The sequence below is a fragment of the Eubalaena glacialis genome, chromosome 11 (genome assembly GCF_028564815.1).
Source record: "Eubalaena glacialis isolate mEubGla1 chromosome 11, mEubGla1.1.hap2.+ XY, whole genome shotgun sequence".
NCBI lineage: Eukaryota > Metazoa > Chordata > Mammalia > Artiodactyla > Balaenidae > Eubalaena > Eubalaena glacialis.
This window is the reverse complement of record NC_083726.1, coordinates 49,553,553-49,570,657: the sequence shown is the minus strand read 5'-3', so window position 1 is coordinate 49,570,657 and position 17,105 is coordinate 49,553,553. Positions and strand designations below refer to the sequence as shown.

General features: G+C 38.4%; 1 protein-coding gene across 5 annotated transcripts in view; it reads left to right on the top strand.

Moving 5' to 3' along the window:
* Positions 1-10,863: 10,863 nt before the first annotated feature.
* The window catches only part of NUP107 (nucleoporin 107), a 43,624-nt gene continuing 37,382 nt past the window's right edge, over positions 10,864-17,105 (top strand). Inside the window, exons 1-5 of one of the 5 annotated variants that reach the window (XM_061204614.1) lie at positions 10,864-10,956; positions 12,583-12,674; positions 13,193-13,279; positions 13,940-14,055; positions 15,130-15,162. In XM_061204614.1, the coding sequence (XP_061060597.1) occupies positions 10,949-10,956; positions 12,583-12,674; positions 13,193-13,279; positions 13,940-14,055; positions 15,130-15,162 (336 nt within the window). In that variant the 5' untranslated portion in view covers positions 10,864-10,948. Of the gene's footprint in view, positions 10,957-12,582; positions 12,675-13,192; positions 13,280-13,896; positions 14,056-15,129; positions 15,163-17,105 lie in introns of those variants that run through there. The other 4 variants (XM_061204613.1, XM_061204616.1, XM_061204615.1 and 1 more) reach the window with 4 other exon arrangements.

Sequence of the window (17,105 nt, the reverse complement as noted above, 5' to 3'; positions counted from 1 at the left end):
ATTTGTTAATCTGTTATTATTACATAATAACAATCTATGGAATCATCCCCAAACATAGACTATTTCTCTGCTGTCCTTTCCTGTCATTCTATCAAGGTGAGAGAATCACAAATAAAAGCTTAAGAAACCTGTTACCCATGCTCCCCAAAACCAATTTAAATGGAGAATGATGAAAGAATAAGAAAAACCATCAAGTGATAGCTGAATTCTTGTTCTTTGGCATGTTGTTCTGGTGAGAAACTTGGGATTCAAGAACTCATAAACTCTGATAGTTTAGAAGTAATAACAATATTTGTTATTTCTTGGACCCCTACCATGTGCCACCCACTGCTCTAAGCACTTCACAGGTTTTTATTTAGCCTTCAAAACGATGCTATGAAATAGGGGATATTAGTGTCCCCTATTAGTGCTAATGGATGCCTTAAATCAATAGAATAAAACATTATAAACACTAGAAAATGAAGTTATTATAAATAAATACTTGAAAAACTCAAAAAGTCAATTAGAATTATTCAGAAACTTAGGAAGGTAGCTGGATACAAACTAAATATGCCAAAAATCAATAGCTTTTTTTTTCTATGTTCACAATAAGCACTTAGAAGTTGATATGAGGGTAAATATTGTAACAGACAAAAATTATAAATGTCTCAAGGAATAAAGCAAACAAGAAAGAGTTATTAAAAAGTCATTAAAGAACATAAATCAAGATCTGAACAAACTATATTCTTGAATGGGAAGACAATATCATAAAATATCAATTCCCCCAAATTAACATTTTAATGTAATATGATTCCAATTTGAATTTCAACTGGTGAAGTTTTGAAATTGAACTAAATGATCTTAAAGTTCAAGTGAAAGAAGAAATAACATTAAGGGACTTCCCTGGCCCTCCAGTGGTAAAGAATCCGCCTTCCAATGCAGCAGACGTGGGTTCAATCCCGGGTCAGGGAACTAAGCTCCCACATACCGCGGGACTACTGAGTCCGCACACAACTAGAGACGCCCGCGCGCCTCAACTAAGAGCCTGCCTGCCGTGACTAAGACCCAACACAGCCAAAAATAAATAAATAAATAAATATTTTTTAAAAAGAAATAACATTAATTAGTAGAGTAGAACTGAGTCCAGAAGTAGATTCTAGTATATAACATTAATATATGACAAAATTGTATTTCAGTAAGAAAGAATTTCTTAGTAAATGCTGGCACAACTAGCTATCCATTTGAAGCAAATGAAAGTGCAACGTCTATATCGCACAAAAAGCAAATTCCAGATATATTAAATTTTTTAAATATAAAGTAAAACAAAAAGAAATCTAAGAGACTGGAAGTGTAGTCTAGAGATAGGGGAGACTTTCTTAGCCAATTTAAGAAACTCAAAAGCTATTTTTAAATTAAAATATTTTATATATTTATGGGACTTCCCTGGTGGTCAGTCCAGTGGTTAAGAATCCGTCTTGCAATGCAGGGGACGCCGGTTCGATCCCTGTTTGGGGAACTAAGACCCCATGTGCCACGGGGCAACTAAGCCCACGCATCACAACGAAAGATCCTGCATGCCGCAACTAAGACCTGAAGCAGCCAATAAATAAATAAATATTTTTTAAATATTTTATATATTTAAATTAAGATAATGAAATTAAGGAATTTATAGATTTAAAATTTGACAAAATATATTACAAAGTCAGTTCATTTGGGAAAATATAACAAAATATATAGGGTTAATATCTATAAAATACGAAAGGTTCTTAAGAATTGAGATGAAACAATCCAAAAGAAAAATGGGCGAAAGATATTGCTAGGCAGTTCAGAGGAGAGCAAATTCAAATGGCCCATAAACATTAAAAAAAAAAAAATGCTCAAACTAACTTGTAGACAGAGAGATGCAAAACAATGTACCAAAGAACCCAACACACGGGGAAAATTTGCAAAAAGATAACACTACAAGCCCAGAAGAGAGGTTAGAGGGCAAGAAAGGAGTCATATATTGCTGATGGAAATGTGCCTTGTAGAGCCTTTGGTAAGCAAAAATTTTAATTTGCTATCTGCCATTACCTATTGAAAGTCAAAGTAGGCTTATTTGACCCAGCTATCCTACTCCTGATAGCTACACCAAAGAAATAAAAGTATATATATATGTACTTTACTGCTACAGTGTAGTAGAAAAACAGAAATAGGGTGAATGACCATCAAAAGAATGATTAAATAAATTATGATGCATTCATAACAGAGAATATTATGCAGCCATTAAAAATGAGTTTGAGGGGATTCCCTGGCAGTCCAGTGGTTGACTCGCCACTCTCACTGCGGAAGGCCAGAGTTCAATCCCTGGTCGGGGAACTAAGACCCTACAAGCCAAAAAAAAAAAAAAAAAAAAAAAAGTTTGATTTTTTTTTTTTTTAATTAATATATTTATTTATTTATTTTTGGCTGCGTTGGGTCTTCGTTGCTGCGAGCAGGGGCTACTCTTTGTTGCAGTGCAAGGGCTTCTCACTGCAGTGGCTTCTCTTGTTGCGGAGCACGGGCTCTAGGCACGTGGGCTTCAGTAGTTGTGGCACGCGGGCTCAGTAGTTGTGTCTCACAGGCTCTAGAGTGCAGGCTCAGTAGTTGTGGCGCACGGGCTTAGTTGCTCTGCGGCATGTGGGATCTTCCCTGACCAGGGCTTGAACACGTGTCCCCTGCATTGGCAGGCAGATTGTTAACCACTGTGCCACCAGGGCAGTCCAAGTTTGATTTTTTTTTTTTTTTAATAAATTTTATTTTATTTTATTTGTTTATTATTTTTGGCTGCGTTGGGTCTTCGTTGCTATACCCAGGCTTTCTCTAGTTGCGTGAGCGGGGGCTACTCTTCGTTGGGGTGCGTGGGCTTCTCATTGCGGTGGCTTCTCTTGTTGTGGAGCACGGGCTCTAGGCACGCGGGCTTCAGTAGTTGCGGTGTGTGGGCTCAGTAGTTGTGGCTCACAGGCCCTAGAGCGCAGGCTCAGCAGTTGTGGCGCACGGGCTTAGTTGCTCCGTAGCATGTGGGATCTTCGCAGACCAGGGCTTGAACCTGTGTTCCCTGCATTGGCAGGCAGATTCTTAACCACTGCGCCACCAGTGAAGTCCCCAAGTTTGATTTTTAATGGTTGATTTAGAGGGATTTCTATGAGGTATTTGAAGTGAACAAAGCAAAATACATGGAAGGATTGTGTTACGTGTGTGTGTGTTACATGAGCCTGGAAAAGGTACTGAAAAATACATTCCAGGTTGTTAACATGGTTTTAGAGGAGGGGAGGGTTGAGGAAGTTAGAGTTAGGGGGATCTGAGTAGGTAAGGGAAGAAAAGCAAAAATACAGCTGTGGGAAAACAAAACAGGATCACAAAGGCATAGAGAATTCCTCATTGTCAGTGTCAAGTAAATAACAGTTTCTGGAATATAAATTTTAAAAGCTATATGAATCTCATTGCTCTATGTAAAATATGAATATCAACATATGGGGGATAAGGTGCAATAATAAAAATAACTGTCCTAGCCATAGTAATATGGATGACTTTTGAATTATTTCTTTTTCCCTAACATTCTTATGCTATCTTTAAGTAAAAATAATTTTTTAAAAAATTAAGTAATTAAGTCATAACTTCATAGCTAAATCAGAAAAAAATAAGTCATCATTCAAAAAGCAAAAGGAGTTTAACTTTCTTCTATTACCTGAAATTCAGTCTTCTTACACGGCTGAAGAACTTCAGTTGATCTTGTGAAGGACAAAGAAGCAGAAGGACTCCCCTAGGATGGCAGGCAGTTTCCTGAAGATTAAACTCAATCTTTTAAAAATTGCAAATAGGAAGCCAGGACAGATTTCTAAGCACAGTACCTAATGCCCTTTTGCGGCACAGACTCCAGCTTCCTAACAAGTTTCAAGGGCAGTGTTCAAGACAGACCCAGCTTTTTCTTGGCATTATAGTGCACTGCCAATACTTACATTTTATCATTTTATGCTTTTAAATGCTTTTCTATTTATAGAACCTGCATAGTTGGCTCTTATATGTCAATATGTTTGTAGCTCAAAATATCCTCAAAGTATTTTGAAAGTCCATGCCTGCTCTTGATTTACAAACTAAATATACTACATTTTCAATCATTAAAATAACCCCTTGGGACTTCCCTGGTGGTCCAGTGGTTAAGACTGTGCACTCCCAATGCAGGGGACACGGGTTCGATCCCTAGTTGGGGAACTAAGATTCCGCATGCCACACAGCATGGCCAATAAATAAATAAATAAATAAATAACCTCTTGAAAATTGTGTTGTTAAAGAATAGATTCATAGCATACATTTTCATAGATCATCTAATTAGAAGATATTTACTTATAGAAAAACATAACTGTACATATATGGGATCCATTCAAGTTTTTAAATTACTTGTTACATTGTTTCTCAAAAGGTTTTCATTTAGATAATGATGTGTTAGTTTTCGCTGTGTTCTTTTAACCCCTCCCTACCCTCTTCCACCTCACTGGGTATGCAGCATGTGCCTCCCATCTTTCTGACCGTCAGACACAGAGATCTGGACAATGACCTGCATTTGGTAAAGTGGACTGAAGGCTGAATGCCATTATCTGTGTTCTTAGCACCATAGAAGCCACCGCATGGATTCTTATGCAAACCCTAGAGAAGAGGAAAGAACCCCTGTGATGTGTGAGGTTGAATTTCCTGCCTTCAACCCACCAAACCAGGGAGGATGAGGGCTCAGTAAGAAGTAAGACCATTATAAGAAAAAAAATTTTTAATGTGACTTTTCTTAGCCAGTCGAATTTATGGGGTAAGGTTCATGCTAGCTACCTTCTTTTCATATTAAAAGCTAAATAGAGTATAAATCATGCTATTTAGAGAAAACAGAACAAAGCAATGCTGTCTCAAAGGCCCTAAGAAATCATTCATCAGGAATGTGAGTGTGTATTTGATTTACAGAATTTCTATGCCAAGCAGAGAAGTATGCGAAAACAGCAAAGCAAAATGCAGAAGCTGCAATAACAGTTTCGTAGTTTAGCTGGAGCATGTCCTGTATCAACAGGGATTAACGATTTTAGTTTTTTGATCGCCCCCAATATCATGTTCACTATTGATGACGCCTGAGATGTCTGTAAAGAGTCACTGCAATTGATTTATTTGTCCGGCAAACTTTTTGTCAGCAAATTCACTACCACCTTAACAGTGTCACTGACTGCTCTATGCTTTCAACAGTAGAAGCACAAGCTGCAGTGAAACCTGTATTGAGCTCACCCTTACTGTCAGAATTCTAAGAAGCAATAACATATTTATGATTTCATGTTAAAAATCTCCCAGACATCACTGTTTAAATCACAATTTAGCAATAACAGAGTAACTTGAAATTATGAAGTTTTACATTTCACCATTCTGTTTTCCTCTTCACATGGAACACAATTTGAAAGGATTAAGAGGAGAAGCTATAACACATAAATTATTCAAGAGTTCTTCCTGTTTTTAAGCTCCACAAGACTGAGATGACAAAGAACTCTTTTGAAGTGGTAGAGAGTACTGTGAGGTATCTATATATGATAGAATATAATATAAATGAAAATAAATTCAGTCTGATTATATAAATGTAGATATTCTTATTAGAATATTTGTTGAGGAATTGAATGCAGTTGTATTGATTGGAAATGACCCACTCATTCAAAAAAATTTGAGCACCTACAAAGTGACAAAAGGTAGAGATGAATAAAACAGATACGGTCCCTGCCTTCTTGGAGCTGAACAAAAGAGCAAACACATACTAAATATTTACTATACGTGGTGCATTATAATATTAGTCTATGTTTATTGATTATTATAGACCAAATGCTGTTCTAAGTGATTTGTCTGTGTAAACTCATTTAATCCTCACGATAAATTTCTCAGGTAAGTACTATCATTTATGTTATACAGAAGCAGAGAGGTAGTTTGTTCAAGGCTCCACTGAGTAAGTGGAGGAGCCAGGATTCAACCCAAAGAGGCTCTGTGTTCTGTGCCACCTCTCAAATTGCTACATAAATAATATTTAATCACGCGTACAAACGTCTGAGGACAATACTCTTATCTCAGTTTTGCGGAAGAGGAAACTGAAGTGTAAAGAGGTGAAATAACTCATCAAATATGAACTGACAAGACCCTACCCACTACACTACACTACACTCTCTGCTTTACAGGCAAGATAGACACACAAGGGTCAGCTAGGCTCCGTATTTAAACTTTGACCCCATTTGACCTCAAGGTAAAGCATTTTCCTTCAAACCAGATACTACCCCCACCCCACCCCCGGCAAAAAATGTCATATCGGAAAAGACATAATGTACTCAATCAATAGCTTCCTGCTATCACCACCACGACCACATCCTTTCCTAGACTCCTATCAGTGTCTCAGGGAGTCCTTCCATTAGCGTTTCTCCTATATGTGAGGTTCCGATAACACATCTGTATCTTCGAGGGCACACACGGTTTACGCTCCACACTTAAATATTATTTTACTCCCCTGATTCATGAGCTTCTTCTTCTTGAAATTTAACATTTTTTCTATTTTTGCTCCCTGTTCTCTCCGGACCAAACTCATATCTTGCAGATTCCCCCTAAAATCCATTCAAAGCTCTGTTTTCCTTCCCATCACTGATGTATAACTGCTTTACAATATCACTGCTACTTGTGCATGAAATGTGTGTCAGCATTTTATTCTGACTACCAAGATCTGATGCATCTTGAGCAGGAAGCCAAATTAAATAAAAAATAATTTTGGATTTATTTTGGTTTATAATTTGGTTTCTATGTTTAAGACTAAAATATTTCCTTGCACAATAATGTGAAATGTACTTAATGCCACTGAACTGCACACGTGGAAATGGCTAAAATGGTAAATTTTATGTGATATATATGTCATCACAATTTTTTAAAATAAATAAAAGAGCTAAAAGAGCTGGTCGACATCAAAAAGGAAAAAAAAAGAATAAAACATTGCCAATCAAGCCCTAATATCAATTTACGAGATCTAACAGTTTTACCTCATAACAGGTTTTAAGTAAGAATATTTTAAGAAAATAATGGCCAGGGAATTCCCTGGCGGTCCATTGGTTAGGACTCCACAGGGAATTAAGATCTCACAAGCCACAGCACGACCAAAGGGAAAAAAAAATAAATGCCAAATTTTATTTGGTGACTATAATGGTGATCTAAAATATTTATGTATTCCAAGTTTATGATCAATTATGTATATTTGAATAGGTAAGTTTACATGATTTTTTTTTTTTTTAATCAGCAAATGTCCTTTTCCCCAATCAATATCTCCCAGCTGCAAGCACAGTGCCTGGTACATAATTGACACTTGATAATTATTTGTGAATGGTTGAATAAAGGATTCTTCAGGATTATAACCACTGGGCTGCTTTATATGGAGAACAAAAGGAGACTTTGCAATTATATTTATATTTATCAATATAAAGTATTAGTTATTTTGAGATCTTTATATAAACAGGGAAAAATGCTTCTGCGTCAGAGGTGAAAAAAAAGGATTGGAATTAGTTCAGTTCAATCTATGTTACTAATGTCTCTTTCTCTATGTCTTAAGTTTGATGTTGCAAAATGAACTGATAATTATTGTAAGAATAAGAATAAGATAATTTTTGAACATGTATAATATGCCACACATATAATGCCTGGTACTATTCTAAGGCTTTACACATATTAACTCACTAAATCCTCCTAACAACTTTATGATTTCATACTATTATTACACCCAAAAAGAATAAACTGAGGCACACACTTGCACCCAAGGTCATGTAGCTGGTATGCAGTGGTGGAGCTAGGATGTAACCCAAGTCAATCCAACTCTCAAGTCTGAGCTTTTGACCACTTTGCTCTATTGCTATTTTTGTATTTAGTCCTCACAATTACCCTAAGAGAATATTTTCATTTATATAGAGGTGAGGTTTAGAATAGTTAAATAGCTGATAAACTGCAGAACTGAGATTTAAACCTGGGAAACCTGATTTCCAAGACTGCTCTTAACCGCCAGGCAATATTGTCTCCTGAGCCAAGCTAGGTCTTAAAACCTACATGTGGTTTTGGTTCAGCCAAAAACTGGTATTTGTATTTAATTCATGATTCATGTTATTTACTATCCTTTTGGCTTGTGATTCAATTTAGTTCAAGCCCATGACCTGAAGTAAATTACTTAATCTTACTGTAATTCTACTTCTTTAGATAAAAAGAATATTATGAAATTTTAATAGCATGTTTGCAATGTTTTGAGCTCAAAGAAGAAAACTGCTGTTTTAGAATTAGAACATGTTAAATTTCAGATACTCTGTGTCCTCAAAGTGAACATGCCCAGTAAGCAATTGGACGTATGAGTCTGGAATACAAAAGCAAGAAAGATATGGGCTAGAACTATAGATTGGGAATCTGGGAGGAAAGAGTTGGTAGTTTAAAGCCTGAGGATAGTGCAGAGTTGAAGAAAAGAGAGCTTAGGTCAGAATTCTGGAGAAAATGAATTAACATTTAAGGGAAAGGCAGATTTCAAAAGCCCACGTAGGAGACTAGTCAAGAGAAGCCAGAGAAGACTTAAAAAAGCTCATGAGGAAAGTCATGAGACCTAGGGACAGGACTGTGGCAGAGAAGAGAGTGGTCTGCAGTGTCAAATGCACCCAAGATGATGAGAGATGAAAAACAAACTTTTATTGACAAAGAGAGCATTGGTGACCTTTTTTGGAGCAGTTTTCTTTTAGCAGTGAGGGTTGAAGTCAGACTGTGTTAAGTTGCATTGTCAGTGTAAATAGAGACAAATTTTCCTCTTTCAAAATATTTGGCTAGATTTACAATGATGCAGATGAAAGATATTTGATATGATTAAAATGTTCATACTGTTAAGTGAAAAAGCAGATTATAAAACAGTGTTATAGTCTGATCCCACTTGTTCCAGTTATCTATTGCTACATAACAAGCCACCCCAAAACGTAGTGGCATAAAACTGAAACAGAAGGGAAGGGGGCAGGGCACATTAAAAGAATGCCTAACCATTGAGGACAAGACATAAACTGGTTAGAACCAACTAGGTCCAAGATGGCAGAAGATTCAACTTCCAGTAGACCTTGAGTCTCATTATACATTCATTGTAATTGTAATACATTAGCATCTAAATGACACACCCACAGATGCCATGACAGTTTCCAGGACGACCATAAAAGGCCAAAAAGTGGGCCGTGGCCCAGTTCCTGGAAATCCCCGTCCCTTCCCCAAAATAGTTGGAATAATCCTCCCACTTGTTAGTCTATGAAATTACCCAGTCATAAACTAACCACGCCATATTTCGGGGCTCACTCTCGCCTTTTGAGATGGACTGCATTCTGTCTGTGGAATGTGTACCTCTCTAAATAAATCCACTTCTTACCTATCACTTTGTCTCTCACTGAATTCTTTCTGTAACGAGACATAAAGACCCTGAGCTTCATTAAGTCCTGAGACCAGGTGTGGGATTTCAATTAAAAGTGGGTTCAAGTCCAAGTCTGAGTTTTGGCTGGGTTCGAATCCCATCCGAGTTGTGCAGTTTCAGTATGGTGTTTATGCCTACTAATCGATTGTTTCAAAAGTGAACCTCAGTGCACTTTTTAACAAGTGTTCCCTCTTTGCATATGAACTGAACACGGAGCTAATCCTTTGCCCAAAGCTGCTCTTCACTTTTATTGTGTGCCTTATGGTCAATCACTTCAAGTACATTACATGAATAAAACGCATTGGCATTCACTTGCCTGGGGACACATGGCAAGAACCTGAAACACTGGCTCATACTTTGAATAAACCTGCCTCTGGCACTGACAAAAACCATTAAGACCACATTTCATTTTCCATAAGAGAAAAGCGTTCTTTTGTACAAGAAAATTAGGATATGGGAAAAATGAGAGAGCACTAGGGTGAGACCCAAGTAGTTGTTGGAGGAGAAGAAAATTAACATTTCGATGACTACCATGTGCAATGAACATTTGACATCTCGTTTTAATCCTCCCAACAACTGCGATAAAGGCGTTACCTCTGTTCTACAGATGAGGAATCTGCAGCGCAGAGGTTTCGAGCCTAGATGGAGCCCAAAGCCACGTTTCTTCAAAACCCCACGTCGTCTCAGCGGGAATTAGGTATGAAGAAGCCTTCCTAGAACGACATTTCCCAGGATTAGAGTGGAATGTAAATGCCTAGGGCAAAACTTCGACTGATTCCTTCAGGGCCAGAATATACTTTTTGCCTATCCTGCACTTTGAAATAGAGGGCAATACCAACATCTTTTATGCTTTTTTAAGACAGGTGATCCTTTTCTCCTTAATAGGGAAAAATACCAAGTAAAGAACAAATAGCCATTATGGAAAACAATTTCAAAAACTGTAGGGGGTTTACACTACAGTTCAAACAAGGTGAGTACAGTAAGAGAGAGACAGGGACCCCCGAGGTGTAGCGCAGAGATTGCATGTCAGAATTCCAGGTCCAGGCTGTTTCTGACAGAGAATACCAGGAAATGACTTCACATTTTTCTAGACTATCAATATACGTCAAGTATCCCAGCAGGATAACCCCGGCGCCTGGACCACGCCCATAAATGCCAGTCAAGCAAAGCGGCCGCCGCACAGCGAGGCGAAACGGTCAGGCCCCGCCCCCTTCCCCGCCCCGGTTCTGCCCCGCCCCGCCCAGCGACGTCAACCGCTGGCACACCTTTGCGCCTGCGCAGACCGGACAAGCGGCGGCAGGCGAAAGAAGTTGCGCATGCGCCGAATGGGAAAGTTGTTCCTCTCCCCTCCCGCCCCTCGCCTCTTTTTTCTACAGCGGCTTAGCGAGGACGTGCTTCCGGGTCAAAGGGTGTAATTCCGGAGAGCGGGAAGGCTGAAACGCGGCGGCTAAGCTGGGACTGAGTTTGCAAGGTTCTCGGTGGGAGAAGGCTATAGCCATGGACAGGTCAGTTTTGGTGGTGACGGCCGAGCCCGGACACTTGTCCCTCCAGGGTGTTGGAGGAACGAAACAGGTGAAACCCGACTCCCAGAGGAAGCCGACGAGGGCCCGGGTGCTGGCCCTAGGACTCCTTTTCCGGGCTGGGAGACTGCATCTGATGGAAGAAAGGCCGCTTGGGTCGGGAAGGGATACGGCTAATGATAATCTCCTGGTTTCCACGGCGGCTCTGCCACCTACTCACTTTCGCGCAACATTTTTCGCTCCTGGGGTGAGCGAGGTAGGAGGTGGCCCGGCATTCGAGATGCTGAGTGACCTGCCCGAGATCACAGAGCCAGTCAGTGATGGAACAGGGATCTCAGCCCAGACTTTCTGATTACAGGTTCCAGCACCAGATAGTTACTGAATTCTTTCTATGACCCTGGCACTATGCCAGGCACCTGCGTAAAAGATGAGTTATTCAAGGTTCTTGGCCTCGGGGGAATGTGTAGTGGAGGAGACAGCCGAGCAGTGCGGAGTGATAAGTGTTTTGTACTGCTCTGTGGGAAAAGAAATGGGGAGCAATGAACTCTCCCTGTCATGGGAGGTATCAGGAAGACCTCTCAAAGGAGAATACTTTCTAGTTGGTGTTTGAATAGTAGCAGTAGCCTACACTGGTAACTTAAACGCTTTAAATATATTATTAGCTAATTTAATTTTTCTAACAATCCTGTGAGGATAGCTACTATGATCCTCTTTTTACACCTAACATTGGGGCTAAAAAAGGTTAAGGAACTTGGTCAGTTAGGTTAGTTAGTTAGCTAACAAATAGAAGAACCAAGTTGCCAACCTGGATCTTTGTGTCTCTAGACTCCAGGAGGCTGTTTGATGAGTAAGTATTCACCAGGTAGACCAAGGGGGCAAATGTAAGCCTCTGTAAAAGAAGCAACATGTACAAAGGTGTAAGGATATGAAAGCGTAGCTGAATGGTCACATGCAGTGTATGTTTGTATGGAGTGATGTTTGTGGCTGAATATAAGGCTGAACTGGTAAGCTGGGGTCAGATTGTAAAAACCATGCTAGGAAATTGGGCAGAGAATGACAAGGGCATGGTGACTACAGTAGTGCTGAGACAGGAGACACCCTTAGTGTAGTCTGGGGAGAAAAAACTTGAAGGATCATTTCTCTCCAATTTACTAGATTTCTTTTTTACTTAGCCTCCCAAGTCACCAGCTTAAATAGTAGTATCCATGGTTTGAAGTATTTTGGAAACTACAGAAGATCCTTTTAAGAGTTCCTGCAATTTTAGGGACCTCAATCCAAAGAGGAAAGGTTTACCTTCATGAAGCAGTTATCTAAAACAGTGTTATAATATAGATTTAGATTCCACGTGTTAAAGTAATTCCATAGGAGAAAATAACAAGTATTAGAAAGTCAAAGAAGTCTTTGTGCAGGTAAAATTTGAGCAGGACTTTGAGGGATAAGTAGGATTTGGAGCCAGAGGGGCATTATCAACAAAAATATCAAAGACTTGGCTACTGGGATGATCTGCATCTTGACTGACTTAGGATCCTTTGGTCCAATCATGATGAAAAAGTTTTTTTGCAAATGCTACATTCTCATTTCGTTCACATGAGCTTGATTATGCCATTTTAGGAGTGACTTTGGAGAGATGTCATCTCCTGTGATCCGGGAGGCAGAGGTGACTCGGACTGCACGAAAACAGAGCGCTCAGAAAAGAGTTTTAAGTATCCTTTGCATTTTAAGCATGATTATAAAAATTGCAACATGTTTGGAATCAGGATTATAGACTTTTCTTTTTATGAGAGATATTAAACACTAGCTATAATAATAAAATGCTATGGACATTAGTTTTAGTTTTTTTTTTTTTTTTTAACTTCCCAGATGTGTTCTTTCGTAAGTATAATGCTGAAATTCAGTGAGATTCATGTTTCCCTGAAAATAAGGATGTTCCATTTTACTGCTAACCATCATACTGTGGTTAGCTTCTGCTGAGATTAGATTTTTTTTATTATTTGAAATCTGACTAACAACTTTTAGTTCAATGTGTAGCAACCTAAGACTGATAACTGAGAATTTAAAGGGGAGAGGGAATTATTTACACTCTGCATAGAAAATATGGTAGCCATAAAATACCTTGCCCTTGAAAAATGTATTCACATATTTTGAATAGTGTAAATATGGTTCATTCTAACTTTGATGGTGTCTTTTCTACATGAAAAACTTTTCTTAACTTTTCCTGTAGTTCGGGCATCCCAAGATGAAATTTTTGCTAATACTACACCAAGAGACCAGGTTATCCCCCGAACTCCCAGCTCATTTCGACAACCTTGTAAGATTTTTTTTTTTGCTTTTAAAGCATTTAATAATGATAACAATAATAGCAACTAATACTGTAATATATATTATATTTTATAAATTATCTTTAATTAAGAACAAGTAATAATGATTGCAGTTACTATTTGTTGAACTCTTACCATGTGTAAGTCACTGTTCTTTACATAAATGCATACTAACTATGACATAGGTATTATCTCTATTTTGCCAAGACCGAATGTGAGACTTAGAGAAGTTGATTAACGCTGATAACATAGCTAGGTAAGTATGTAAGTAATGGAACCAAAATTCGAACCATAATCTGCTTACTCCAGGGCCCATGTCCTCTATACTGTAGTATGCTTTATAAAATTAGAATTTGGCAAATTCATGGACTCATTAGTGTCCCTTTTTTTTATGCTCAATTATGCTATAATGAAAGCATCTCTGTTTGCAGTAAAGTTTTTCTTGGTGGGCTCAGTAGTACTAAAAGTTCATATTTAGAAAAATAAGTTGAATCTTCGTATGATGGAAATGTTAATATTGAAAGTATTTATTTGGTTAGAATCTAAATAATTGAAAAGTGAAAATTATTCTTTATTGTTTGTTTGCTTGTTTTCTTCCATGATCAAGGCTCACGCATTTCGAATTCTTTTCACTAATCTCTTCCTAGTAGTTACTCCAACAAACCGAAGCTTACTAAGGCAGCCAGATGTTTTCTGCATTCTTGGAACTGGAGGGAGGTCTCCTCGGCTTACACAGTCTTCGGGGTTCTTGGGAAATCTGTCTATGGTATGTAGAAAGATGGGGCTGAAATTTTCTTCCTTTTTATTAACGTAAGATATTTAGCTAAAAAGCTTTTAATGAGAATTGAAGTCTTGTCATAAAGTAATTCGGTTATGTTAATTGAAATCAGTTTTTGATTAGAAAGACTTTCAGAAAACTGAGACCCTTAAACATACTCATGTCATAGGTGGAAGCTGTGGCACCAGTGGCAGTTAGTTGCCGACAAAATGTGTTAATCTGACAGTTTGCTGATCAGAATAAATCAATTCCGATTGGTTGCTATTGGTATAAAAGCTGAGCCCAAGAAGCATAGAAGAGAAGGAAGACAGGAGTAATCAATGAAGACTGTCATAAGGAAGAAGGACAAAGCATTAAAGGAAAGACAAGAGAAAATTTTGGGAGAAGTAGATGAGACACTCTTTAGGAATCACTGTGATACAATAGTTAAAATAGCAAAAGAAATGTCTTATAAACTGTGATACAGAATGACTTGACCTAGGTGCTTAAAATACCCTATAGAAAAAGAAAGAATTGTATCTAACTGAGAAGAAGAAAACGGAAGACTTTTGTTGGAGTAGTAGAGTATTATGGCCCATTTAGTTCCAAAAACAAGATAAAAATGGCTCTTTATTTGGCTCTGGGCTTATTAAAAAGAGGTTTTGCATGTTAAACCTCTCCTTGTCTTAGAAGGTTAAATCGATCTTAGAAATATTTATTACAGTCTTATGAATTTTTAGAGTGTTAATATCTAACAGTGATCTAGTCATTGAACAGTTTTACTTTGCTTATGAAACTGGTTTATTTTGGCAATGTTTATTCTTATTCTTCTTAAAAACATGAGTGAATTGACTGCTTCTGGGTTTAAGCAAAAGAAGATGAGTTTTATTATTTACTGCTTCAGAACTGCAAGATTAATAGTAAAATTGTTACTCTTTTAAAGGCTAGGATAGAGTAAATATGTACTGATTATTACAAAATGTTTGGAAATTACTTTGTAGTCAAAGATACTGTCTTGATTTGTTTTGCCTATTTTATTTTATTTTTTAATATTTATTTTCCTTATTGTTTTGGCTGTTTCAGGTCTTAATTGGGGCGCACAGGATTTTCGTTGAGGCATGCGGGATCTTTTCTTTTACGGTGCATGGTCTCTTTGTTACGGCGCGCGGGTTTTCTCTCTCTAGTTGTGGTGTGCGGACTCCAGAGTGCATGGGCTCTGTAGTTGTGGCGTGCAGGCTCTCTAGTTGAGGCGTGAGAGCTCAGTTGTTGTGGTGCATGGGCTTAGTTGCCCTGTGGCACGTGGGATCTTAGTTCCCTGACCAGGGATCAAACCCGCATCCCCTGCATTGGAAGGCAGATTCTTTACCACTGGACCACCAAGGAAGTCCCTGTTTTGCCAATTTTAATATCAGCTGTGAGAAGTGGTCTTAGATATACAGATTGCCCTGAAGGAAGTACAGTATTTGCTATGTTGATTTTACCATGTGTCTACCTGCGAAGATTTGGTTATGGACCAAAGTATTTTTCTGAATGCAAGATATCACTGCTGTGTAAGGTTTTCAGTTTGATCTTTATAATAATGATGATGAGTATCCAGAAGGGAGTAAACTATCAATCAGTCTTCGGTAGCTGAAGCTAAGCTCTCCTCAGCCCATAGTTACTACCTCACTAATATATAGGGCCCCAGCACCCATCTTTAGCATTTTTCCTTGGGGAGACTGATTTAAAGGTACATTTTTATAGTTGCTCATGCCTGGATTTTAAGTAAAGGTAAATTTAAAAAAGATTTTTATTACTATTTTTTAATATGTCCAAAAATACAATAGTAGAGTAAGCCTCCATGTATTTATTGCCTACTTTCAACAGTTATCAGCATATGGCTGATCTTGTTTCATCTACACCCACAAGCATTTCCCCCACATTATAGTTCCCAGATTTCATACCATTTGATCCATAAATACTTCAGTAGGTATCTCTGAGACATAAGGATGCTTTCTTTAACGTAAGTACAATATTGTTAACACGTCTTACCCCTCCCTACACACACAGAGTAAGTCCTTTATCATTTCAAATAGCCATTTTATGTGTACTTTTTTCATTACAATATGTATTTCATTAAGTGTTCATACTTCTTCAGTTGTGTCAGATTTTTTAAGTTGGTTTGTTCAAATCAGAATCCAAACAAGCTCAACACATTGCATTTACTTGGTATGTCTCTTAAGTATTTTAATCTATAAGTTCCTCCATCATTCTTTTTTTCTTTACCATTTATTTGTTGTAGAAACTGGGTCATTCATCCGGTACTATTTCCCAAAATTAAAAAATTGATTTGAACTAGTCCTAGAGCAATAGGACTAAAGCTGATATTAGTTTACTTATTAATATCAGCTTAAATATTACAAAATGGAGTCTTTATTGGCTTTTTTTTTTAAGTATGGAGTAGTACAAAGAAGAAAACAAAAAAGCTGGGACTGAAACTTCCCTGGTGGCACAGTGGTTAAGAATCCGCCTGCCAGTACAGGGGACATGGGTTCGATCCCTGGTCCCAGAAGATCCCACATGCTGTGGAGCAACTAAGCCTGTGCACCACAACTACTAAGCTTGCGCTCTAGAGCCTGCGAGCCACAACTACTGAGCCCGCGAGCCACAACTACTGAGCCCGCGAGCCACAACTACTGAGCCCGCATGCCACAGCTACTGAAGCCCGCGCGCCTAGAGCCTGTGCTCTGCAACAAAAGAAGCCACCACAATGAGAAGCCTGCGCACCACAACGAAGAGTAGCCCCCGCTCGCCGCAGCTAGAGAAAGCCTGTGCGCAGCAAGGAAGACCCAGCGCAGCCAAAAATAAATAAATAAATATTTAAAAAAAGAAGGAATATACTGCCTTTTTAAAAAAAAAAAACCCACCAGGACTTCCTTGGTGGTCCAATGGTTAAGACTCCAAGCTCCCAACGCAGGGGGCACGGGTTCAATCCCTGTCGGGGAACTAAGACCCCACATGCCTCATGGCATGGCCAAAAAAAAAAAAGCCATGATTTCCTTAATAAAATGGCCCCATGG